This window comes from Triplophysa rosa, linkage group LG9 (genome assembly GCF_024868665.1).
Source record: "Triplophysa rosa linkage group LG9, Trosa_1v2, whole genome shotgun sequence".
NCBI lineage: Eukaryota > Metazoa > Chordata > Actinopteri > Cypriniformes > Nemacheilidae > Triplophysa > Triplophysa rosa.
In genome coordinates, this window is record NC_079898.1 from 4,875,078 (window position 1) to 4,902,660 (window position 27,583).

Sequence of the window (27,583 nt, forward strand, 5' to 3'; positions counted from 1 at the left end):
GTGCAATTTTTCATTGTCAACAGAGGGCCATTGAAGTGCATCATTGTGATTGTAGAAACGGCCACTGATCTGAAAACAAAAGAACCACTCAATAGATTGCTCTCTACAGCAAAGCATGACAATTCTTTCTCTAGCCTTATGCAGAGGACTCCGCTGGAAGAATCCACAGGTTATCTCGTGTGAAATAACAGGTTGAAAAGTGTTTTAGCTATTTGGCCCCGTGGCCCGAATGGGCAGAGTTTAGTCTAGCATGAGATAGCGGAGGGTGAGCATCCTAGTTTTCACACACTAAAGGTGCTGAAGGGTAGAAGCACACAAGCAGAGGATCGCGCAGGATACCATCCCGCACGCGGCATGTTCAAGACCAGGTACCTGCGCGAGGTGCGCAAAGATAAGTATGAGCGCTCCGATGTCTTTGAGGAGCCCAGCAGCCCGGAGACTGCTACAATCGCTGGGAACTCTACAAAGTCCGTTCTTGGCTGGGACAGCCTTCAAGAGCTGAACAGCCGCTTCGCATGTTACATCAATCGGGCTCGCGTGCTGGAGCAGCGCAATGCCGTGTTCCGCAAGCAGCTGGAGACTCTTCAGCGGATGGAGGAGGAATCCGGATTGGAGGAGGCCTTCATCCAGCAGATCAGCGTCAACAGACAGCGCATCAGAGAACTGCAGTCTGACCGAGCCAAATTGGAGAGAGAGCTTAAAGATGCTGAACGCATGCTGGATGAGTATAACAGCAGGTTAGAAAACGTGAGAAATACATTTTAATACATTGCACTCAGTGAAAAATACTATACGGTCATAAAAAAATCTTATAATAAATACAGAGATTAGGGTTTTTGGGGGTTGTCTTGCAACAGTGACAGTACCCTTTAATTGGTTGCTTACCTAAAAAACATATGTAAAATGTTGACTTTAGTTAAAATTATATTATTATCTTTATTATTTATTGAACTGAATAGTGTATTATTACTTTCCATTGATCTGTTCCACATAAAACAATTTTGTGGTATAGTATTTATAGAAAACAAATGAGACGAAGAAATGTAAAAAGCATCTCTTTTGTAATAATTTATAATAATTTCAGGTTTTTTTCAATGTGCAGTTGGCAAGCAGAAAACATCTTCACATTTAGGTTTACTCAAAAGATATCATACAGTATGTGATAACATCTCTAGAGCATCAATACTGCTTCATGGAGAACCTGGCCACGAGTATATAATTTTGCTGAATATACTATACTTAAAGGCGCAGTTCTTAATTAACAGCGGCCACTAGCGTTGTATTATAGATTTGCCACGAATCGCTCAGTCCAAACACGACGGTGGCCACCACAGTACAAAAAGATGTCGTTCTCATGTTGACGCAGGGAAGAGATTTTGCGGGCATTAGAAAGACTGTAGAAAGAGCGATGTCTTATGTATTACATAAAATAAAAGGTTTGTGGATTTTAAGTTTAAAAAGAAGGATAAAAGTCATGCAGGAGCTAGGACCTGTGCTAATATTATAAAGACTTTACAGCAGAGACGCGTTAGGACTCGCGTTAGGACCCGCGGTACTGAGGCTTTTAGCAGATATGTACTCACAGATATCTATGGAGATACTTTCCAGCAGAGAGACGTTGGAGAGAAAGATCGTCTAAAAATCATCCCCGAGGAGGATGCTTTGATTCAGATCAGTATGTGAGTAACATACTAACATACCAAGATATGTTGTTGTGTAATGTTAGCTGTGTGACGGAGCAGTTTTGAGCGTCATTGTTTATCTGGAACCGCTTTAATATTGTACTTGTCCAGATACTGGAGAGAGAGAGCGAGAGCGCGTTGGAGCTGAAACTGGAGAGTGAGCGAGAGCGCGTTTTACTCTTTTACTCGATGATGAATAAACTTTCAGACTGAAAGTTTCAGTTAATCCGTGGGTCACATGCGTTCCGCACCGGAGAGCACGATCCGTATGGATCACGGATCTTCCCGCGATCCGTTTCACCACGATACTGCAGCAGAGAGGAAGAGAAAACGCGCGTTGTAGAGTTGTTTGTCCGTTTAGGGCTGCTGTACAAAACATGGCGGCGAATTCAAAGGCCCGCTCTGTATGTAGATATAAATAGTTTATTCTAAGGTATTACAAACTTAATGGTTCATTACGTAAGGTCTTTATACACTTCTGAAGAAATAGTTTTGTATATTATATTGTATTTTTGTCAATAGATCCTCCTAAAAATGCCGTATTGTTCCTTTAAACGTCTGCGGGTTTATATCATGTATAGTCCATCTGGGTTCTTCCAAGTTTTGTTAGATCAAAGCCAAAATAATAACAGCTAGCCAAAATGTCTTTAGTCAGTGGAAAACATTGTCTGGATGCTGGTCTGGATCATGTTTTTAGTGTTTTATAACACAGAAATCTATAGAGCAGCAAACTAAAGAGAAATTGCAGCCTAAGTGCGGCGCAGGCTTGATCAATAACACTGGTCACAATAAGACTGTAATGATCACACCATTAACACACATGACTTCTGAAATTACCTGTATTGAAATGTCTCTCTGTTGTCCACAGATACAGAAATGAATGTGAATATCAAGAACAGCTGCGGCGCTCACTGGAACAGCTTAATAAGGTAAATAATAAACTGCACCCTTCCATGAGCCACAGTTTCAGGAAAACATTAATGCAGTGCCTACAATTAACCTTGACTGTGGTAAAATCAATGCAATGCAGGACTTTGATTTAAGTAAATGCCAACAACACCAATATTACAAAAGCCACAAATGCTCATTAAATTACACAATGTATTACTGTAACAATAGGCTTAATAATAAGTAAGGGATAATGTACAGGGAGTCGGTTGTTATCACAGAAATAAGCCCTGACACTGTGTGATCAGTGTGGTCTTGTATCTCACTGAAGGGGCTTATTTGGCGATAACAGCCGGCTGCTTGTACATTATCCCGCTTCTTACACGGCTACTTGCCACATGAGAAAAAAAACTGGACATAAAATGTGAATTTGAAATATTTTATTAGCTCATTTTTATCGAATGCAGACCTTCCGCGAGGAAAAGCCGTTTAGTTTCGGTTTTAAAGTAAGAAACGACATTCAAACGTCACAAACAGGCAAATTGGTTTAATCATTTGTAAATATAATGACATACAGTATATGTTATTCAAAGACATATTTATAATTAATTTTTGTGTAATATTAAACTGCCCCTCTCAAAATGATTTGCAGCATCCGGGTTACAGGGTGTTATTAGTTTTGAGCGCTTGTTATTTGAAAATAACAACCCTTGGCATGTTGCGTCTGGCCAATCAGAATCAAGCATTCAAATGAGCCGTGTAATAAGTACAATGGTGTGTGACATTTTTAGGAGAAAATATTTGTGTGACACCACTGTGATCCCTCGCTGAGTCCATTTGCTCTCTTGTCTGCAGGAAGCTGATACGGTGCTATTGAGGAACCTTGAGTATCAGATCCAGTTGCAGTTCCTCCAAGATGATGTCAATGCAACCAAAGAGAGGCAAAAAAAGGTAGGTAGGGGTGTCTGCAACCCATATTTACGCTTCTGTCTATTTAAGTAGCATCTGGAAATCTCTTGTGTGAAATTGACTGTTGCCAGCAGAACGGTGCCCTGAATGAGAAATCTGCATTAAAAGACAGATGAAAAGTCACTTGTGAATGCACCAAGTAAAATAAGAGTGATCCTTTTACACAACATCAGTCCATCTGTTAGTGACACTTACAGTCCACATCACCATTGACACTGTACTTTCTTAATGCACATTTCTAGACTCACTTCAGCTTCATACAGATAGCACTCCAGCGTTGAAAGCTGAGTTCACTCCTATATAATGAAAATGTACATTATTTGGTCAGATTATATGTAATGAACAACTATACTAAATGCTAATGTAATGATGTTACAGGTAGATGTCACAATTTTTGAGACTGTGTCATTTCACCGTGGTTTCCCCATACATTACTTTCCAGAGTTTCCACATAATAAAAGTCTATGTAATCCATAATAGTATAAGTATTATCTTTTTAGAAAAAAAAGTACACAGCTACACTTAATAGGTAACTTTTACTGTAGCATCCATCTTTCTACGGCTATAATTCCTCAGTTGGTGCAAACATACAGTAACAATCCTAGCTACGTTATAAACTACAATTGTATTTGAAATATGTTTTCAACCTGCATGACCTTAACTTGTACTAAAAAGATTTGCAGGAGCCAGTTATTTGATATTTTGTTAATGGGATTTCATTCATACAGTATAATGTGAAGCTAAATAGTTCTTGAGTAATGAAATGGACCATTCAGTCTCATTGGTCAGGTGTATCTTCATGTGAATCTTCATGTGAATTCATCCATTCTGTTGTTATTTTTCCTCACAGAACCTCGCTGAGATTCAGACGTATCTCAACATTCTGCATCAGATCAACCATACCATTCCTCTGTTGGCAAACGTGTCGGTCTCAGAGGTAGGGTGACCTTGTGGTTCTCAACACCTCGGCCCGAGCTGATTCTCTTTTGTCACACAAAATAAGAACTGGGTGGCAGCGGTGCTCTGAATGTGCCCTCAGTGATCAGTCTCTCTGACACCTTTAATGTTCATGTATCTCAGCAGGGGTGCTGACAAAGATGTGTCGTGTTATGTATGCATTTAAAATTTGTACCACAAGTACTTTGAGGAAAGAACAATATGTTCATGCTACAGTATTTTCTCTAAATCATACTTTTAATTCCTTCTTTTGTATTTTACATTTTTGTATTTAAATTTTGTTAGTGGTTGACGATATGGCCAATGCTAATTTGCTAATAAACTGCTCATCTATGTGGGGGTCTTCTGCAGAATTGTAATATTAGGGGCTTGTTCTAAGCCTAAGCAATTGCACTAGTGATGATTGTCTTCAGAAGCATCACTATAACCATTTAAAAGTAATAGTTTACCAAAAACTTTAAGTCGTTCATTTGTTATCCCAAATGTTTTCAGGAATGTTTAAATCCAGAAAAAAGTGCCAATTTAATAAGCGTTACACCCCTCCTCATTGCGTCGCCTGTCAATGGCGTCAATGTCCGCGTCATCCTCAGTTTCTACTTTAATTGCGGTAGAAATCATAGGTGTGTTCAATGCACCGATCGATCGGCGTATGACATAAAAGTATCAGAGGGGGATTTGAAAGCAGTACCGTTGAGTTGCGTTTGCTTTTCTTTGATGTCCTACACCAGGGGGGTCCAAAGTCAGTCCTGGAGGGCCGGTGTCCTGCAAAGTTTAGCTTCAACCCTAATCAAACACACCTGAACAGCTAATCAAGGTCTCACAAAGCAGACTAGAAACTTCCAAACAGGTGTGTTGAGCCAAGTTGGAGCTAAACTCTGCAGGACAGTGGCCCTCCAGGACCGACATTGGACACCCCGTCCTACACCTATCGATCTGTGCAGCACCGGATGCAGTCAAACACACATCAAGCTAGCAGCGAAAATGAATTAGTTCTTTCATCATTTACTCACACTCATGCTTTCAACCCTGTATGATTTTCAGTTTAGTTTTTAGTGGAAGAAACAACACAATGTTTGACCAATTTTACACTAAAATGGTGTCAGCCACCACGGCACCTTATGAATCATTAAGCAATCCCATTGTGTTGAATCCAACCCAAGAGTATATTTATCAGATTATCTCTTTCTTTCTTGTTAACAATTACTATTGATTATACCTAGGGTTGAACAGCTAGCTTGTGCCGCATTTGTGCAAGAACATGAATGATGAATTGTGACCTGCTGAAGAATTGTAATCTATCATATTATTTCAGTGCGATTCTAAAATTAAACACATTGTTTTTTCATCCTGATGGTTGATGAAATCGTCAAAAGTTTAAGCAGTGAGTAAGCACACACTTTTGGGTGCTTTATTAATGCGTTAGTGTGAGTCATAATGTACTACTGAATCCCCCAAACCAGATATTCCCGAAATTATTTTGAATCGGGAAGACGGCTTCTTTTGTCATACGGGATTGGAGTGTGAGAGTAAATGATGACAGAATCGTCATTTTCGGGTGATTTATTACTTTAATCATTGAGCTAATATCATCCAACCTGTGGCCATGTGGTAATTGGGTGCTTTGACGGGGCGACAAGCTATCAAATTCAATCTGCCTTTCAATCCCGTGACATTTCCTTGCTTCTCAAAGGCCACACAAAAGAACTAACACATGTAATAGCTTTACAAGGCTAATTCAATTTGGACTCTGTAAGTTTATGACTGAAAATGTAGATTTTAGTGCCAGTAGCAGCCATAAAAGTAGACTCTGGGCTGTCGATTTAGCCTGTATTAGTGATGCAATAACACTTGCACTTTCATTAGATGGTTGGTTCAGTCATCACAATGAATTAAATGGACATTTCTAGAAGTGATGCAGTTAGAAAAGAGTGCAGAAGTTAATACCAGACGTTTGCCTAAATGTAAGTGCCATTTTAAATCCAATCACGAAATCACTAAGCAATTACTCTACACAAATGTTACTTCTCAGAGAAACGTTTATTTACCAAGCATACAAAGTGCATGTATTTCCACAGCACTACAGATGCAACAAGAAAGTGGAAAGTGATCCGTTTTGTACATAACAGGTCAAATTCAAAAGCAATAATAGAGATCTTGATGTACTGGGTCTCCAAAAAAACGTATAGCCTGTGATTTTTTCTTTGTAACTTTACTGTAAAAACTAGTAAATCATGTTTTAATGTCAGATTTAAAAATGGGATTGGATAGTTCACACATAGCAGCCAAGCATTCGACTGAAATTGCCCAAACCGTGTTTACATGTGATGTTACTGTATGTTAATTCAAACCTGAGAATTATACCTGTGGTCTTACCAGTGACATGTTGATTCCTTGATTCTTGATGTGGCATTCGAAGACCTCTATGTCCTGGGTATACTTTTTGAATAAAGATTAGTTTATGGGCATGTTTGACTTTCAGAGCATCAAACTGTTCAGATTGTCTGGTGTCTGTACTTGACAGCTCTACAGTCAAAGTGACTTATTTTATTCTATGTGATCAGAGTACGAAAGGCTCTCCCCCTTTTTTTCCTTTCTCTGTACAGGAACATGAGAGGTTGATCGCTCAGCGGAGGGTTCCTGCCCTGAGGAGTCAGCTGGAGGAGTACAAGAGCGCCATCTGTCAGCTGCAGGCTCAGAAGCAGCGCCTGCAGAAGGAGGTACTTTACTGTACCTTACTGTGACAGGGGATGAGGAAAGATTGATGCTCTCTCACTGAACGCACTGCTCTTAGAGGACATCTCATAAAAATATTTACATTTCATTTAAAACCATTACAATTATTTGTAAACTAAAGTAAAGAGATGCAATATGTGAAATATATTTGAGCTGTGATGCAATAGCCTTACAGAAGAAAGAGAAACGTGGATTTAACTTTTATGAATTTATAATTACAAGAGGCTCTTTTTTCAGGATGTTACGCAAGCATCTGTCTGATTTGGCAAAATTGTACAAAGTGACAGATGATTTGCTATACTGTTGCACTTGATTGAATGCACCACATTTGAAAGATATGAAAAATTTAGTGGATTTACTTATTTCATTTTCTTTCATAAACTGGCACAGTTAAACAACTAGTTTACTGCATTTAGCATTGTCTTCTCCATGTAACACACTAGCTTAATAGTGCAAAACTGTAAAATAATTTATATGTATTTGATAGTTTTCATGTAAAAGTTAATTGATATCCTTTTGTTGTGTTATACATATAATATAGTTATACATTTTTATGAATTGTATTTTTATCTATCTTTATCTGTTGGCCATGTGTCTGTTTCTCTTAGACCTCCGTGTTGGAACAATCCATCAAGACCACACAAGAGAGCTACGATGATGAAATCCAACTATACAATGAACAAATCGAGTCCCTCAGGAAAGATACTGAGGAGGCAGAGAAGTCGCTCGAGAAATACACTAACAACTGTCGACAGCTGGCCGTATACCAGACCTCTCTGGAGAATGAACTTGAGAGGAACAAGAGAATCATTGAGAATGAAGACAACAGGTGAGAATATCATCATCATCAGTTGTATTATGGTAATGAGACTGTATGGACTGCAGTGTGAATAATCATGTTTGCTGTTAGATTCACTCACATGTTTGCGGTAGTTAGAAGTTTGATTGTTTGTTGGCTATTTGGTTATTGTAGGCTATGCCACACAGTGGCAGTATAACTACATTTTTATCACTTTATCTGGAAATTTTCTTTTTAGACTTCAGTGAAAAAAAGATTTTCTCTTTTACTCTACGGTGCTGACGTCGTAATTTGACAGATATTTTAGTATTCACAAGCCTTGGATCTTTGTAATGGGTTCTTTCCAAAATGTTTGTGTTTAATTTTTTGTGTTTAATTTTGCTTTTCTCCTCTGACTGTCACAGGTTGAATTCAGCAATAATTGGGACACCCATTACCTTGTTAACAACCAATTACAAATACACCCATAGTCCTAGCCTAACCAGGAAAGGAAAAGGTGAGAATCTCTTGGGGGGGGGTTGCTTATGTAACATGACTGCATCATTATCATAGTCCTGCACATTCAAGAAATCAGCAGCCAGCAGCTGCCACCTTAAATGAAGATTTCCGCCCATTCAGTGTCTCGTGTTATCCTTCTCAGGCGGCTTGAATTCAGGAACACAGTCCAATTGCTTCTAAGGTCTTTGGAATGGCCCTGTTAACAGTGATAAATGACAATGGCCTTTACGTATGTGAGAGTTCATGGTACCACGTTGAGCTTTGAAGCGTTTGAGTAATTGTTGTTTGTACTGAGCCACAAAAGGTTTCTTAAGTGGAAAAGAAAATGGTTTAAGTTGCATTTTGTCCTTGTGCTTATAACATGGGACATTTAAAACATTTAAACATCATCTGAAAAGACCAGCTTAGATCACCATGAATTTCCGTGAAAGCTCCAAGCTGGATTATGATGCTTATCTTTTCAACAGAAATGGATAAAACATTGGTAACACTTCACAACAAGGTTGGTTAGTTAATGCATTAGTTATGAGAAATTCTTCTACAGCATTTAATAATATTAGTTCATGCTCATTTCAGCATTTACTAATACATTCAAATCAAATGTTGTAAGAGTTAACATTAGTTAATGCACTATGATTTATCATGAATTACTGTATTTACATTAACAAACTAACATTAACTATACATGTTGTAATACATGCTGAAAAACTATAATGCGCATTGTTAGTTCATGTTAGTTATTTTATTTACTGCATTTAATGTTAACAAATACAACCTTATTGTAAAGTGTTACCTACATATATAAATTATCTTCAGTTGATACTTAATGATGTAGATCTATAAATAAACTAACCTAAACAATAAGCCTGCTGGTTTTAAGTTTTATGTTGATTTAGAGTTCAATTAATGAGAGGGATAATACACCGTTGAGTTAAAAGTAACACAAAATGTGTTGTCCTTAAATAGACACAGACATATGATAGGTTAAGGACAGATCGTGTTGTTTTACCACAACAGTTTTTATAGTTTTAAAAACAATTTAGACAAAAGTGCTTTGGTGGACACATGGTCTTAAAATTGATCAAGATATTTGCAGGCCATCCCTGAACTAATTAAAAATTTAAAATATCTAGTACGCTTTTATATAACAGACACTATTAAAAATAAAGGTGCTTCACGATGCTATAAAATAACCTTTTTCGTCTAAATGGTTCCATAAAGAATTTTTAACATCTGTAAAAGTTAAACATCTGAGGTTAAAGGTTCTTTATGGAACCAAAAGGTTCTTCTATGGCATTGTGATACACCTTTATTTTTAAGAGTGCATGTTAATTTTAAAAATGTTTTTTTTAGACATCACCCAAGTTATCCAAGACATTACCAGCGTAAAGCCTCGTCAGAAGACCTTGGCCAAGAAAGTGTTGAAAAAGAAAGAGATCACTTCCAAAGGAGCTATGGAGAGTGGACTGGATGCGAGGACACCAGAAGAGTTTGAGAAAGAGGAGAAAGCGCAGATGATGGAGGAACAGGCGGTTAGAAGTGAGCAGTCTGTTCCTCGTGAGGACGTGCCTGATGGAGCCCAGATCAGCAAGGCCTTCGACACTCTCTGTAACATCATTCACGACCGTATGAGGCGAGTTAGGAAACCAGAGCCCATCGCTGACTTTTTCACCAAGGGCCGTTACGTCCTTGTGATGGGCGACTCAAACTATCTTGACCCCTGCTTCATCTCAACCACCCCCTCCGCCAGTCACGTCTTCGTTACGATCCGAGATGGCATGATTCCTTACGATCCTGACATGACTGGTACACCTTCTCCTCCCCCCATGCCCCCCATTGGACCAACGCCCCAGCCAGAAAAGGGTAAAGACGATGGAAAATGGAAGGAGGGCGGAAACGGAAAGCCCAAAAATGGAGAGCCACATTCAAAGGCGAAAGAGCCAGAACCGAGCCCCAGCCCACCACCAGGCCCTCGTGACAGCAAAAGCCCCAGTCCTCCTCCAGGCCCCAAGCCGCCCTTATCCCAACGTGGCAGCAAGACCTCAGAGGAACCAGGCAATTTCAGAGGCCCTCCACCCATGCCATCGCACAGCTCCATGAGCTATGAGAAGGTAGAAGTAGTGGAGTCTATTGAGAAGCTCTCAGCAGACAAAAAAGTGAAGGGCTATGAAGAGATGACCACAGTGGTTGAGACCATGATCGAGAAGACCAGCAAAAAGAAACATTCCGACAAATCTTCTTGAGCGACGCTTGCTGCTGAAATATTCTGCGCGTTGTAGTCATTCCTACCATGGACCTGCTCCAGTTTCACCTCCAGCCTGCTGTTTACTAGTGCTGCTGTTTTTGCCTGCATCATTGCCTTTGACATTTACTGTCTGAAAACTTGGGAAGTCAAAAATAAAACGCCCCATCTCCCCCTCACATGAATAGAAGATGCATATTTTAAGTCACAGGCTCTGTTCCAAAGCACAGTAAGCCTTGCTTTCGATGGTCGGCTAATTTAAAATGTTTTACACAGGCAGCAACTCCATGCAAAACAGAAAAATTAGAGTTAGCATGTTGCTAAGCTAACAACAACAAGATTGATTAGCAAAAATTTTGACGAATATTAAGAAAAAAGACTTGATGTGATTGAACCATTTTTTACTTTTAAATATTTACAAGGACGTTTTATAGAATCTATAATTATTTGTTAGCAATCTTTCTCTTGCTTTGTGTGCCATCTTGAATGAAGGGCTTTTTTTGCAATGAATTCTAGGATTGTCGTTTACATTAAAGATACAGTACAGTTACAGAGATACAATGATGTTGCCTTAAAATTTTTACTAGGATTAGTTGTTTTTAACCTTTTTACCTATATTTTGTTGATTTCGTGCCATAATGCCCTATCACGCTACCTACTGTACATAGGCAACTTGCTATGTTTTGGAACAGAGCCATCAAGCTACCCCAATAACAATGTATCACCCTCTTTCACCCTTTCTATCTTGTGACACAACAGCAAATATTTTGCGTTTTATTTGGTATGATTTTGTTCAATTGATATGCCAACATATGCCACCACAGTCTTGATGTGTATTAATTGCGCCACAAATAAAATTCAAATACTTCTCAGCTTGTGTTTTCTGTTTGGTGACTCATGGCATTACCATTCTTCCAAAAGAATGTATAGCACATAATTACATTTTTTAAAGTGGTGTTCACTTAGATGTAGACTCTGTCATATCAGTGGAGTACAAAAGGCTATTTTATTTAACAGAGGAATGGTCAACCTTCAGGATGACTAATTTTATTGTATAGTGTTTGTTTAATTATATCTCGGTCACACCCCTATACCGGAATAAATTCTTTAAAATATGCAATGACAACAGTAACCAAAAATACTTTGTTTTGTGTGTTGCTGATTTGTGTGAACACTCATAGGTGCCAATATTATGTATAAAATGATGGTGTGGAGGCATGTCAGTTTAAGATCAAGTGGGAATACAGAAAAGAGGATTTCTGAAAGCACAACTGGGCCCTCCTTTTTAAAAGTCTTTTGACATCGGAGTGCATTGCAACCAAAGTTCATATAAATGTGCTGTCACATTTGTAAAGCGATGCTTTTATCATCTACATCCCTCCAACGGACCATTGCAACGTCCACTGACATGCTTTCAAAGAAGTTTTCCCTATGCACTTCAAAACTAAATGTGCCCTAAAGTGCACCTTTAAAAGTGACTTGTGTCGATCCATTGAAAGATTAGAGGTGAGTCTTTATGTAGTGCTGGAGTAACTCTACAGGACTATTAATATCAGAGAATAAACTGTTTGGTAAACAAAAATCAGTAGCTAATAAGGTTGCTTCTTTGTGTAAGCCAGCTGCAAAATGGAAGTCATCCATTTTTCATGAAAATGACCTCATGGGATACAGATGTCATCTCTGCATAACCCACTCTCAGAGGTCCAGAGAGGAAGAAAATACATGTAGCCTATCCTACTGAAATATCACATTCAAAAGACCTCTGACTGCCACAATACACTTTACTATCAGATTTTCTTTTGATATTTGTCCATAGGAATTTGTGAAAAAGAGATATTGCTAGATATTTTCAGACAGATATGGTGACTCTTTCATACATAGTCTAGACCATGGGTCTTCAACTGGGGGTCCGCTACTGTTTACTCACAGGCAAACTTTTATAAAAGTGAAGCATGGGTACAGAAATATTACAACCATTGTTTTCTTTAAGCTGTGCACGTGCGCGGCCGCGCGGACTCATTAAAGCTCCCGCATATTGTTTAACCTGCCGGCGAACAAAATATCCATTCAGGCAGCAGAAGCAATAGAAGAAACGTTACATCTGCAACAACCGGTAGGGTTAGAATCAGTGCACTGCATTCTCTGTCTCCCTTCCGATAAGTTCAGAGTACGCATAAGGAGCGTGCAAATAAAGTGCATAATTTCTGAACGTCTGTTCAAATTTGTTAAAGCTATAAAGCGCTAATTGGACACCACACCGCATCTGCATTGTAAACTCTGACAAAACTATCGTAGGTGTTTAAAATCAATGAACCGCGCACCGTGTACTGGTGGTGCACGTCAAACAAGTTGCTCCAAAAATAACGCGGACTCGTTGCATGTTGCTCGATGCTCTGCAGAAAGACAAGGTAAAATGCAAGCGGAAGAGGAAAAAAAGAATGACACTTAATAAAACGGCCTGCTTTTACAACAGAATGCATCAAATCTGCACTGATTTCTTTTGCATTTCAGAGACAACGTCTACCTCCAATGGTCTTTGTGCCATTAACCAGGGTCAGTCATCTCATTGAAGCCTTAATAAAAACTAAGGTCCAGGACAAGTAAATGTATAACTGTCCATCTCACAGTATGCAACATGTATGATGCTGCAAATCCCTTAAAATAATCAAACAATCTATATTTACAATACAAATAATGCACAGAAAAGTAGGCAGGCTATGTGTAACAATAACATGCATAATAGTGCTAATGTAATGTCTTAACATAATATTGCGTGACAATAAGGGTTGTTTCTATTTAAATAGCTCTGTTTACACATTTAGTATAAGGTGGTCCCTGCTCCATGCATCTCTCATCTAAGGGGTCATTGCACCTAAAAACGTTGAAGACCCCTGGTCTAGACAGTATCAAAAGGGTTTCTCTCTTTCATGCACCTACACCAGGAGCTGTATAGGCCTATGTAAGACTTTTATATAAACCAATAAACAACTATAATATGTTTGTAGATATTTAGAAAACATGCTCGTAGATATTTAGAAAACATGCTAAGTTGTGACGCCCTGCCGGTTGTTACCTGTGTTTTGTTTGGTCTGTATTTCGTTTCAGGGAATTGGTTTGTTAATTGCAGATTGGGAACACCGACGCAAGGGTTTCCTGTCTAATGGCTGGAATACACTACAAGACTTTTAAAATCTGAACAGATTTGCAGACTTTTTGAAAGTTTCAGATAGAAACACACTAACTGGTCAAATCTGCAGACTGGCACAGACATTCTGCAACAAGTCCAGACTGAAAATCTGAGCAAAAGTCTTGTAGTGTGTTTTAGCCTTAAATGGTGTTCTCCTGCAGATGGGGTGTCCTTTCCTTTTTGGACTCCACTTTACGTTTATTCCATTGTATTGTTTACTTTTGGCTCGAGCTGTGTTTAATTAAATCTTCTTTTTAGTATGTTTTGTTATAAATAAAATGCAATTTTTTTCCTCAAGTATGCTCGTCTACTCCCTTTTTTTGTTGTGATCTTATGGAATCGCAACAACAATGCTATAGCCAGTTATTCTACTTTAAAATGCTTGTTCCGTGTTGAAATGTCTGTTTTTGTTTTGGTCCGTGTGACCCAACCCACTGCCAATTTACCCAATAGTGTATTTCGACAGCTCAGTTGCCAGTTGGCGACAGTCACATCATATTGCAGCCATGGAAGCGATACACGGATCTGAAGGCAGGTTCCACTCTTCCCAAAAAGCCTACACATTCATCGAAATTAACAACAAAAACATTGCGTGTTATTTATAATTTATAATTATATATATATTTGACCATCGCTCACCACTCAAAATGCAGCTTGGTTTATACGTAATGTGTGAACCTATCCCTTACCAACCATTTCCCCAATATTCAATCCCCAGGCAGACGTTTTGGATAAATGACTTACATTTTATCAGTATGCGAAAATGATTGTCCTAATCACTCAAGTGCTTTAACAAACAGCGTAATAGATTTATTATATATAGTGAATGCTCTGAAATATGCTTTGTTTGGCCATAAACAGTATGTATAGAATGACTCACATCTCACATTCAGACTCTTCATTGAATATAAATTGTTCCCACACAAAAAAGTGTAACAGAAAGAAGTATCACTGTTCTGTTTGCAAGTTACTAAACGTTAAAGAGAGTCACACAAACAGGTTACAGTCACAAACTGTACAGCAAAGGTGAAAGACAGCAGCATAAGCAAGAACATATTAAAGTATCGATATATTTGGTTTATATACATTTCTGTCAAGAGTAAAAAAGGAACATCAAAAGTAGGATTTAATATTTTCTGTGTGGGACATACAGCAGCTTCAAAAAGTATTTGGACGCACATTTTGAAATGTCTCAATGGCAATATCAAGATGAATGTGGCATTCGCGAACTACAACTTTACTTTACTATTAATTTCTGCCTTTTAAATAAAAAAGCCACTTGGTTTGATATTTGTGACATTTTTCAGGAACTGAAGTATCCAAATACTTGATGGAGCTACTGTACCGTTCATAAAATACGCTGTAATATGAGGGACTCACATCATACATACATTCATCAAATAATCACAAGGTAAAAGATGACCAAAGCAGAGAAAGAATGAGCTGGGAATATATGCTCATACAGAAAGAAGACAGAGGGAGAGAGAGAGCGAGAGAGAGGCCAGATATCATGCACATGGCTAGTTGCTTTTACTCAGAAGGCTTTTCAAGCTCCTCTCAACCGCTTCATCTAACTCCTCCTCCAGCTCTTCTTTTTTGGACATGGCTAGTTTGGATTGGTAGTCCCTCACCACCTGGTCTATGTAAGGGGCACTTTGTGTTCCGTGCAGCATGAGGGTCCATTCCTTCAGCACGCCGTTCTGTGGGCTCTCCCCCTGGAAACCCACCTCCAGGAGCCAGGTGCCGCGTGGGTCCTCACCCCACGTGTGGGTGGTCATGAAGGGCCATTTGTCGAAGCCCACCTTGGTGTCGTCATCGCGGGGTCTGCGGCTCAGCAGGATGGATTTGGTGCCCATGGGCGATGTCATGTTGATGTTCAGGTCTCCGCGGCGACTGGCGTTGACGGTGATGACGGCCTGCACGTGCTCCAGATAGCGCACAAAGTTGTCTTTTCCTTGGCAGGCGTCGGTTGTGATTGTCAGCATCAGTTTATTGCCTGACTGTATTTTACTGCAGGAAAAAAAGAGAGCAAGATGGAATAACTCATACATTAAATACCACTATAAAGCCAGAGGCAACAGGAATAAACCTGGTTGTGACTGGTGATGGAAGATAGTGTCTGACTGGCTTATACACGGGCAACAGATGGCATTTTATCAGGTGCATTACACATCAACCTCTGCTGTATCTCTGGCACCACGCTAAAAGGGTTTGACGTCGATGGAGAAATTCCATAGAGGACCCTTAGGCAAGCTGTGGGCTTTTAACCAAGAAAAATGTTACATATGTTTGATCCAGAATCACCTCTCTGGAACAAAGGAGACATACGGAGGAGATATACAGCATTTAATTGGAAAAGATTGTCATTGCTGTCAAAGAACATGGGAAAGCAGAACAAAAACGCCAATATTTCACAAAGCTTCCACCTTCTTACCGCTTGTTTGTTTTAATGTTATTTTATTGTAAATTATGACTCCAAATCAAAGAGTCAGTTTTGTTTTTAAATCATCTACGAATATATTTCTGTACATTATCAAACATAGTAAAAACAGGAAGTGTGTTGATTCTTACTGGGTCTGGCTATTAGATCAGATTATAATGTACCTAGTGACATTTACAGAGTTTACATTAATGCAGCCGATAAACAAGTACAAATCTGAATCTCTCTCTAACCATAGCGTGATACAAAGAAAATTAGAAATGTCAAATGAATAATCATTCAAATGAGCATTTGTGTCCAATGAACGAAAATCAGCCAGAGCTATGCTTTTGTGCTTGGGTTGAAAATGGCCTTATGTTTCTACCGTTTTGAGCTACAGCCGTCTCCAAACAAAGAGTAAAACCTGGCCAAAAAATGATTACATGTTCCTCTATTTTCAATGCCGCACCATCCTGGTGCCAACAATTGGTTCAGTCAGATGATGGCTTTTTCGTCCTTCATAAGGCTGCTTTGTTGTCATGTGAGGACAAAGGCCCAGCGAGGGCTGCTGACTAGCTGTTTTGTGCTGCTGTGATGATAACAGCAAGGGACTTGAGTGACTGACCATAAAGTGAATGTAATGGCATTATCAGACGCACGTCTCCCAGCCTGGCCCATTACGGCACTCCGATTAGGGTGTGTGTTTGTGAGGATCTCTTGAGTTTCCCAGGAAACTAGTTTATACAAGTACATTTAATCACAATTAATTCAAATTTTATTTGTACACAATTTTAATGTTTATTACATCCTATCTTGCAATAAACACACTTCGTTTTTGGCTTTGCTTTTAAAGAAATTGTTCGATTTTGCTTCACTGTAAAAAAAAATGGTTAAAATTAAAAATCTCACCTTTGCAACTAAAAAGTGCATATTAGTACCTCAGATTGGTATTAAAAAGGTGCATAATAATATACTCAATAGGTCCTTGGGTTACAATTATATACCCAAAAGGTACTTTATGTTTTCTATCTGTAGAGGTACAAAAAAGTGCCATTAAAGGGATAGTTCACCCAACAATGAAAATTCTGACATGATTTACTCACCCCCGAGATTGTTCCAAACTTGTATACATTTCTCAGATCTCATCCCAATCATTGACTCCCGTAGTATTTATTTTCCCTACTATGGCAGTAAATGGGGATGAGAGCTGTTTGGTTACTGACATTCTTCCAAATATCTTCCTTTGTGTTCAGCAGAACAAAGAAATTCATACAGGTTTGTAACAACCTAATGGTGAGTAAATGATGACAGATTTAGCTTTTTTGGTGAACTATCCCTTTAAGGGTATCACCCCAGTGATGGCTATTGTACCTTTCTAACAGCTGCGTTTACATGGACACATTGGATTGAATTTAATCAGATTGTGCAATCTGAATGTAGTGTTTACATGAAAGGTAAATAAAGTGATCTGATTGATGTGCGTGTTTACATGACATGCTTTAAATCCGATATAATCTGCTGACATGCGCACACTGCACAAGTGTTCACCTAAATACCCACTAAAACAGTGTTTTAAAGCACATGTTGTGTATATTTTATTTTACAAACCACACAAAAAAAATGTACAGTTTATAAAGGCAGAGTAATGTCTGGTGCGAATGAAGCACGAGCACATCCGATGCGGTTTACCATGGTAAAACCATGACAAAACTACCAAGACCCACCAGAGCGTTCTGCAGGCAAACAATAATTAGAATAAATGTTTATCAACAACAGCTAATACCGAACTTTAGAAGTGATGATATGCGGACTCATATATCAGCATTAACGGTAAACAGAGACGGGCGCGGTGGACATTATAATATTCACAAAACGGCTACTCAAACAATGTTGTAAGCACAGATGTATTTATTTTATGTCACAGACACCAGCATAATAATGTACAATTCATAAACGCAAAATAATGGGGACATTCTAAAACGCTCAACGTGAAAAACGCTTAATGTAGTTTAACGTACCTAAACAGCAATCAAGGAAAACCAAATTTATGTCAAATTTGACTTCTAATAAACACATGCTGCTGTCAAAAGAACGAGCTCTTGTTCCGCAGATAAAGTGAATATCACGTTAAGCGTTCTCACCATAGAAGTCCATTATAAGAGAAAACAGCTTAACGTGGTTTATACAAATTTCTGTCATTTTAGTTGTAATATATACTTCAAAAGCCACCGTGCATTGTGTTAAAAAGTGGCGTAGCCTACTCTTTATACCCAGTTATGCCCTGTCTGAAACGAATATTAAGAAATGAGGTTGAAAGGTAATAAAGTTGCTAACTCCTGGCTTCAGTGTTGTTACATCGAGCTGAATAGCCTGTGGAGCAAACTAGAACAAAACAGCACAAATGTTTCTAAAAGCTCTGATAAAAAGGGACAGAAATATAAATGAGATGATACAGCGCGTTCTTCTGGCACGAATGCTCGCACGGCTATTGCGTCAGTAGGCTAATTAGCGTTGCTGTTTATCCGCGGAACAAGAGCTCATTCTTTTGACAGCAGCAAGTGTTTAGTAGAAGGAAGGTTTGACATAAATTTGGTTTTCCTTGATCGCTGTTTAGGTACGTTAAGCTTTTTTCACGTTAAGTGTTTTAGAATGTCCCAAATAATGTCTAGTACATATCAATGCAGCAAGGTCGTTACAGCGACTTACCATGGTAAAAACAGTTAATCCTTCCAAAGCACATGTAAGTAAACAATAAATAAAATAAATGTTCGGTAGCCTACTACGCATATACATTAAATTTTATGACTAGATATTTTAGCCTACAGTATGTTTGTACTCTACATCTGCAAATGTATAGTGTTTTAAAAAGGAACTCAGAAATTGCGGTAAAAACTCACTCCAGGGAAACAGTTAAGACATTTTAAATGCATAGAAACATGAAGATGTTCATTTAGAGATGACAAGCATATGGAAATGTGTACCGCTTTGCCAGATTTATGATTTTTGGTTTCTTTAGCAAACAGCTGCTCCATTCCGTGCGTCATGCCCTTACGTCTGTACGAGCCAGTGTCGTCTTTGCACATGCGCACAACTTCCTACTTCGGTTTTTAATCTGATCAAGTGTTTATATGTCCTAACAAGCGGGTTACAAATGGCATAAACCACCCCTTACAATCCCGCTGAAAAATGAACGACATGAACGAGCTGTTATTTCTCACTCGTGAACGAAAGATGAGGTCTCTTGTTCAACAAGTACAGAAACGTACACAATGTAAAGATCCTTACGAAAATAATGCAAGCTGATGGTTAAATGTAACAAAGACAAATTAACATTGTCATTTTTATTGCATGGAAAATGTCAAGCCCTGTTTACTCAGTTATTGTACTGCAAGCACAGGTGTTTTATGTGCATTTTGTATAATTTATTGTTCTTTCAAATAAAAACGACTTCATTACGTTTAATTCATGTCATGCACTTCTCTAAAAACTGTAAACAGGGTTTTTCATGCATAGAGAGATTGGAGCCGGCCGCCTCCGTCAAATGTCGTGCCGCCTCAGGCTAAAATTATGTTGTGAGTCTTCACAAGAAATGCTGCGTGCATTTAACAGACTGTCATTTGTAACTGCAGTTGCGGCATTATGCCACAGTGGAGGCGCTGTTTCGTTATCAGCACACTGAGGCGCTAAAAAGAGTTGCAGAACAAGAGCTAGCTGTGTTTCACGGCTGTTTGTTTTGCATCCAAGTACGTTCAATTTCTTTAAATTTACTAAATTAACATGACGTACATCATTGCAATGTCTTTAGCTGTGCAGTCGGATTGTTGAATCAGCGTATACTGTACACAGCGAGTTCGTCAGTATGAACGCACATTGCGTTCAGAACGACTCGCACTCGAATGACTCATTTGAACCGATTCATTTAAACTATTGAACTTTTCAGTCACTAGCGAATATAAGAGATCCTTGAATCATTTAAAGTTAACCACGGAGAATACAAGATGTGAATGAGCTTTGCTCATTTAGAAATACTGGTTAATTCAGTTGGCTATTGTGGGCTGAATAGTTAATTGAAAATGATAGAAAAGCTTTATTTGATTAAAAAAAACATTTCTGTTTGGTTGAATAAAAGTAATGTTTTATATAACTTAATAATTGTCATCTAATTTTATTAGAACTTTTAATATGTCAAACTCAAAGTCACTTTGGTTAAGCCACTTAAAGGTACGGTAGGCCTACGTGTGTGTGTACAAGATCAGGATGGCACCACCTCCGTCTCATTTTGAGCCAGGAAAAACCACGTGTAAAACAAAAAATATTGGTTAGCTCTCATTCGCGTCACGTCAGCAAATAGCATTCCAGTTCCGGCTGTGAAGGGACATGTAATTGGTTAGATCTTCCACTGAACGAATATGCCCACACTGACCAAGTCGCTGTTGAGTCTGAACGAGAGAGATAGATCGCGTTCGTGAACGAATTGAAGGAGAGTGTGCAGGGTAGGTCGGTCATTTAGCATGTGAGTCTCGTTCAGCAATCAGCAGAAAGCACTTACAGGTAGGCTACTTTGCACGCTTGTTTATTTAAAATACATAAACTTCATGTTTAACATAATCCTAGATTTATGAATGTGTAAATGACCAAACAATTAACTTTTTAATTTATATAGAAAAACCTTGTGCGTTGGTCATCTGAACCACTTATTTAGACTTATTTAATTTATTTAATGAGTAGATCAGAGACACACATTTTAATAAAGCCTGTAATCAGTTTAAACGTCCATTAACACGTTCGTTGACATAACACAACTCTTTTTCGCCACCTGCTGGCGTATTATAGAAATGGTCACTGAACAAATCAGTGAACGAATCTGAACGAATCATTTTGGTGAACGAACTGAAAAAGAACGAATCACTCAAATGAATCAAAATTCCCATCACTACCAAATGCTCGCTAGCATTCACCACAAGGTTCACTCGCCATGTGCACCAGGGGCGTAGCTACATGCGGCTACCCCTGAATGATGGATGGCCACCTATCTGGCCACCTCTGTTGTGCGAAGCAGTTTTAAGATGTCTGTCGGAGTTTACAGAGTGCTGCGCAGATCATTTAGCGTATGCACTGAAAGTAACGCGAGAACATTACTCTCGCATTAATATGATGTCATACGCTGACGCACTGACGCAAACAGTCTGAGCGCTATAGCTGAACAGCTGCTAACCGCTTCGTGACAGGTGTCGGTACACGATCCGGGATGCCTGCACGATCCGTCCGCGCATGCGCATAATGACGTAGTAGATAATTCTGTTTAGCGACGACACTGCACGATCTGTTCCACGCTTGAGCACCTTTGTACCGCGATTTTCACTACTGTCCACCTCTGGTCTCTTGTCACTTCTGTGCGCACACTATGCGTTGAAATACTCTGTAACGTTTCCCCAGACTTGTTTGTAGTTCTTTCTTCATGTAAGTGCAGATAGTCTAGGCTGAAATGCATATTATGTTCCTTATTGTGTTCTGTAAACACCATTGAAGGGATTATTCCTCATTTAGATTATATAGATAGATATATTAGCCTATATATAGACCCATACTAATACAAAATGAGTCGATTTAAACTTAACTAATATTAGCAGCTTTTAATAAAAACCGTCTTTGACAATACTACTGACCTCAGATCGAAACACAGCAAGTTAAGTAGGCCTAATGCCATGCAGCAATGAATCGCAAAGGGGAGTATGGAGGAAACTGAAGGTTTGCAGTGACAGACTCTCAAGACTCAGACTTTATTCCACATGTAACCAAAATCGTGTATGTTCATGTAACAACTCCTTTATTATTTTGGATTGGCAATCACGTAAACACATCGTAATGCATAGCGTAAGCTACATTTTAAAACATCAAAATAGACCCGCCATGAACTGTTAAATGAAAAACACAATGTAGCCTATAAAAATATGCCGCCAGTTGTGCCGTCTGGCCGTCAAGTGTTTCATCGCATGCTTGATACCAATAGTGTAGGGAAACCGTGACGTTGTTTACTACGTCATTATGCGCATGCGCAGAACGGATCGTGCAGGCATCCCGGATCGTGTACCGACAACAGGTACTGTCTGTGTACCATGGAAGTTCATTGCGTGTTTAACTGGATTTCATTCATTAATTACATTTTCGCGAAAGTTTAAGTTGGGGTACTGCAATTTTCTATACAAAATGCTAACATACTGCAAATGATAGCTAGCAAATTATTTTAAAATAATGTTGGCACATGAAAGCATTGCAAATAAATTGTTTACTTTATGTTCTTTGTGTATGTTTTGACCAGCAAACTATGTGTAATGAAGAATTGGTGTAAATTACAGTAGAAGTCTAAGAATTTCTGTCTGTAAGGATTTTTGGTCACCCTAATAAAATCACTGGGTCTTACCTGGCCACCTCTAAAAAAAGTTCTGGCTACACCCCTGATGTGCACACACTGCATCTATTAACATTTATCATCCAACTTACATTTAGACAGAGCAATATAACCCACATGTAACATATACGGGTGTATATAAACACATACAAAGGATATTTACCTGGAATTACACTTATGCATATAACATCAGATCGCGATGACAAGCAACACACACGGAGCGTGCGGTCTCTCGGAGCCACGCATGCGCACAAAGAGCCAGCGCACCACATCGCGTGAACAGGAGCGAAATCTCTTAAAGGGCCATACACAGATTTTACCACACAACAGAAAGGTTTAATTTTTACCCCCTGGCCACAATCTTGTCAATGCAATCCTGTATTATTTTGCTTCTTTCCATTTAGGAGCTCGATAGATGTGGCAATGTGAGGTGTCATAATATAGAAAACACAGCCTAAAAACAGTTTTAGTGTTACACAGTAGAGTGAAAGTCAATGACATGAGGGTGAGTAAGTGATGGCTGTATTGTTTTTGGGAAAGACACTAAAACTAAGCTGTGGTCTAGAGGCTATAAAAAAGCGTTGGCATAAACTGGCATTTGGCCAGGATGACATTGTGAAACTGAGATGTTGGATTTTGGGAACATTTAATGAACGTTGTTATTGATGTACTAGCTAGCAAACAAGGTGCTTTCTTTTTAATTACGGCTCCGGTACAAAAGGTGGCACACTGTGTGTCATTTGCCGCCTGCAAATGGCTTGTTTTTCTGAATAGCTTTGTGGGAGCACAGTGACAGCTAACCAGCAAGCTGCAAACAAAACAACAACCGTTTATGTGCTGTTCCATATATTCATATTAAAGGGATACTTCACCCAAAAATGACAATTCTGTCATCATTTACTCACTTTTGAGTTGTTCAAAATCTGTATAAATTTCTTTGTTCTGATGAACACAGAGAAAGATATTTGGAAGAATGCTTATAATCAAACAGATCTCACCCCCCATTGACTCCCATAGTAGGAAAAATTACTTTATCGTTTTTTGTTCTGTTGAACACAAAAGAAGACATTTTGAAGAATGTAGGACAGCAAACAGTTCTGGGGCACTTTTGACTACCATTGTATTTTTTCCTACTATGGTAGTCGAAATCTGTCTGGTTATAAGCATTCTTCCAAATATCTTTCTCTGTGTTCATCAGAACAAAGAAATTTATACAGATTTGGAAAAACTCGAAGGTGAATAAATTCATTTTTGGGTGAAGTATCCCTTTAAGGTCATTCCTACAGTGCAAGAAATCTTTATGTCCCTCTTACATATGCATTAATGTATTGGATGATATCACAATTTTTCTTATTAGTTCGATTGACTGTACAAAAACATAATGAATTTTACCTTTTAATTTTGAGCAGGTACAGTAGTAGGCCTATTTCCATTTTCCTGTGTATATTGAAATTAGCAGTGTACCAATTTACAAAATGCCATATGACAATTTAATAACTAATTTTAGCTGTTTATTCATTTCTTCGTTTTTCTTGAATCAAAAGCCAACAAAACATATTCGAAATACTGTTTAAAACAATTGTGTGAGCTTTATGGAAATTACAACACTAGCATATTCATGAGTTCAATGTAAAAGTCCAAAAGAAACTGTACAACAGGATTGTGATTAGATGTGATTATGCATTTGCTTTCAGTGTTAGTGAAAAGGTATCATTGGATCTCATAATAGACTCTAGATAGCAGTACATTCAGGGGACTCCCACGAAATCAATTAAATCCCCATTTTTTTCCATCTATGGTGACACTACACATTGTTCAGTGGAGGTTAGTTGCACATATTCGCTTGGAGGGAGTCATTAGCCGACACAGATATGAGCCTTATCGCACGATAAATGCTCTGCATGCTTCTACTCATTATAATTCAACAATCTCTTCTCCTCCTGCTGCTGCTTAACTGCTATTCTCGCCTAAACTCTCATGAACTGTGTTAGGTATGATATGAAGTTTGGCACTTTGTTTATGGGGGTTTTGACAGGGACACTTATACACACAAATAAGAACACACACACACACAGACATTCAACCCCATCATCATGCCAGTGAAACTCAGCGTAATTGCGGCGGTTGCTATAGCGTGCTATGCCCAGCAAGTGAGTGGGAGAGAACTAATTATAGCAGATGTGAGAATGAGCGGTGTGTGTGTGCACGCGTGTATGTGTGGAGAGAGTCAGTGGGGGGGTGAAACATGCAATATGCCATCACACAGAGCAAAGAAAGCCTTAGACCTGGCTGACACAATCTCACAATGATGCTTGTTACGAATATGGAAAAAAATCACTACCATGGTAATAATACTGACACAAATTTTTATTGTCGAGTAGTTGATGTGCTGTGGTTGGCTAATCATCTGAATAACTAGGCAATAAGTGAGTTTTGAAGCAATATTCTTCAATACAGATCTTCAAATACATGTATGCATGTGAAAGACACTGATGTGCATTCAAGTTCTACATGTTATCAGTATTTGTCCTCCCTGGGAATCAAACCCTTGGCACTACTGTAGCACAATGTTGTTTACACTAAAAAATAATAAACCCTGGATAATTATAACCCTTATGATAAAGGGAGAGTTGTGGATTTTTATAATAACGCCACATAATTTGGACATGGTTGTTTAAGTTTACTCAGTTCAGTTTAGTTTATCATACATTATGTAGTTGAGTAGAGATAACATGTTTCTATTGTGTGGAACCACTTTCCATAATTGAATTAAGTTAGTTTAAAGTATTGTTTCTTTTCAGTGCATAATTCCTTTCTGTTATATAATTTTCCTATTTTATCATTATTTTGCAATATCAGGTTTAATTTGATACCTGTCATCTGTCATGCTAATGGATTAAATGTCTTAGTCTAATACTCAAGTCACAGTTTCACAGACAAGGCTTAGCTTATGCCAGGACTATGCCTTAGTTAAATAACATATATCAGTTGCTTTTATAAAAATACCTCCTACAAACATTACTGGTGTGCATCTTGAGACAAAACAATGGCACTGACATATTTTTAGATATGTTAGGGCACGTTATTTTCAGTTAAGACAACTCAAACATTTATTTTAGCATGGGGCAAGCCTTGTCTCTGAAACAATACTGTTTTAGTAGGATGTTTTACTATCTTGATGCACTCTCCTCTCACAAAAGCTTTTAGATATGAATGAGCCAATTGTCCTTTTTTTAATGATTTTTGTTATTTCTATACAGTATTTTCTTATGTATCTATACTGCTGGTGTTAATAGATACCATATTCACTGTAAAGCTGCAACAATGCAACATTTTAATTGAACTAAATATAATTTCCATTTTTCCTAAAATGTTTTCTCACACTGTGAAACTACATAAATAAAATAAAATAAATTGAACTAAAATAAATAAATATAGTTTCATGGTACTCGCTCAATTGTATAATACTGTATAATGGACGCAACAATTTTACTCTGTACAACAATCAATTTCATCTAACATCTACATTTTTCAATTGTCTCAGGTAAAGTGGTGAATTTAAGGAACAGTCTGTTGCCACAAGTGATAATTTACAGTTGTGCTAATTGAAAAATGTACATACAACTAGTCGCTACAAAAAGTTGAGGCCTGATTTTTCAATCCAATGAATTCCCACTATTAAAACCAAGTTCCATCCTACATGTTGATGTTGTTGAATACTTTCACAAAGAAGTACTTCAGATTGGAAAAGTAAAATGATTGCCTTTTTGCCCTCTTATCTGCACTTTAATGTTCATAATGTGTACTTACTGTATCTCTTGCATGGATCCAGCCACACAGTGAAAGCGTTCCGGTACGGCCTTCCATTCACGGGCGAGTTTGACCATGCCTCCAGCATCCAACACACCATAACCAAACAGATGATTGAACTCCAGGCCCACACCGTTCCTTCTCCACTGGTGAACCTCATCGTGCAGTTTGTTCCTCTTAGATGTGAGTACAGTCAGGTGCTGCAGGTCTCTCCAAGTCAGGTCTGGACTACACACACATTTAAAAGACAGAAAAACGTCACTATAAAGTGGATGACTGTTAATTTAATTGCTGTTGTCATACGCTGGAAACGTTCAAGCCCTCTTAAAATCTCCTAAACATAGTTATTGTGGCAATTTAAAATACATTTGTTCGGTTGAGTCAGGGCTTTCCTAGAAAGTGCAGGTAGCATGAGAGCAACAAAACCCTTACAGCTGCATATGGATTCTTGAAGCTCTTCTACTTCAGATGAAGAGCAATTTGCAGTGCGCAGTACAGACATCAGATGTTTAAAACAGTGCTGTGTTCAACCTGCAGTGTGACCTAACTAGTACGTACAGTATATCAATTTATGAGTATTATTATACTGTTAAATAAAAAGTACTTTGTCTTGTTTTATTGTTTTATCTTTCGATTTGAAACTTGATAGTTAGCTGTAACATATGACGTCATTGTACAGTAAAATAATCCTCACAAAATTTCCTTGTTAGTACAAAATGTAGCACGTAGTAAGAGTAAAAATGCAAACACAGAATTTCCCAAGAAACAAAATGATAAAAATGTATAAGAGATTGTTTCTTTGCTTAATTTTACTGAACATTTTGCAGACTTTTGCAGACAGACTGAAATAAAAGATTATGCAGACTGTTTAGGATCCGACAATACACAAATGTGAGTAACCATGTTTTTAACCTTTTTTAACATTATTCTTTTTTAAATCTTGCTGACAATATAGTGGACATCAAGGAATAGTTCAAAGTAATATTGTAA

At 38.3% G+C, this 27,583-nt stretch overlaps 2 protein-coding genes across 2 annotated transcripts in view; one reads left to right on the forward strand and one right to left on the reverse strand.

The window, feature by feature from the left end:
- The first annotated feature begins 354 nt into the window (after positions 1–354).
- On the forward strand, positions 355–11,071 carry LOC130559406 (filensin). Its single transcript, XM_057342447.1, has 8 exons — positions 355–737; positions 2,551–2,611; positions 3,426–3,521; positions 4,390–4,476; positions 7,100–7,213; positions 7,838–8,058; positions 8,433–8,524; positions 9,880–11,071. Exons 1-8 carry the CDS (start codon positions 355–357, stop codon positions 10,767–10,769), a joined length of 1,944 nt encoding a protein of 647 aa, XP_057198430.1. The 3' UTR covers positions 10,770–11,071.
- A 3,671-nt stretch (positions 11,072–14,742) lies between these two features.
- The window catches only part of pcsk2 (proprotein convertase subtilisin/kexin type 2), a 51,134-nt gene continuing 38,293 nt past the window's right edge, over positions 14,743–27,583 (reverse strand). Inside the window, exons 11-12 of the mRNA XM_057342010.1 lie at positions 26,594–26,821; positions 14,743–15,965 (exon numbers count right to left, since the gene is read on the reverse strand). Coding sequence (XP_057197993.1) covers positions 15,476–15,965; positions 26,594–26,821 — 718 coding nt within the window. The 3' untranslated portion in view covers positions 14,743–15,475. The remainder of the gene's footprint in view (positions 15,966–26,593; positions 26,822–27,583) is intronic.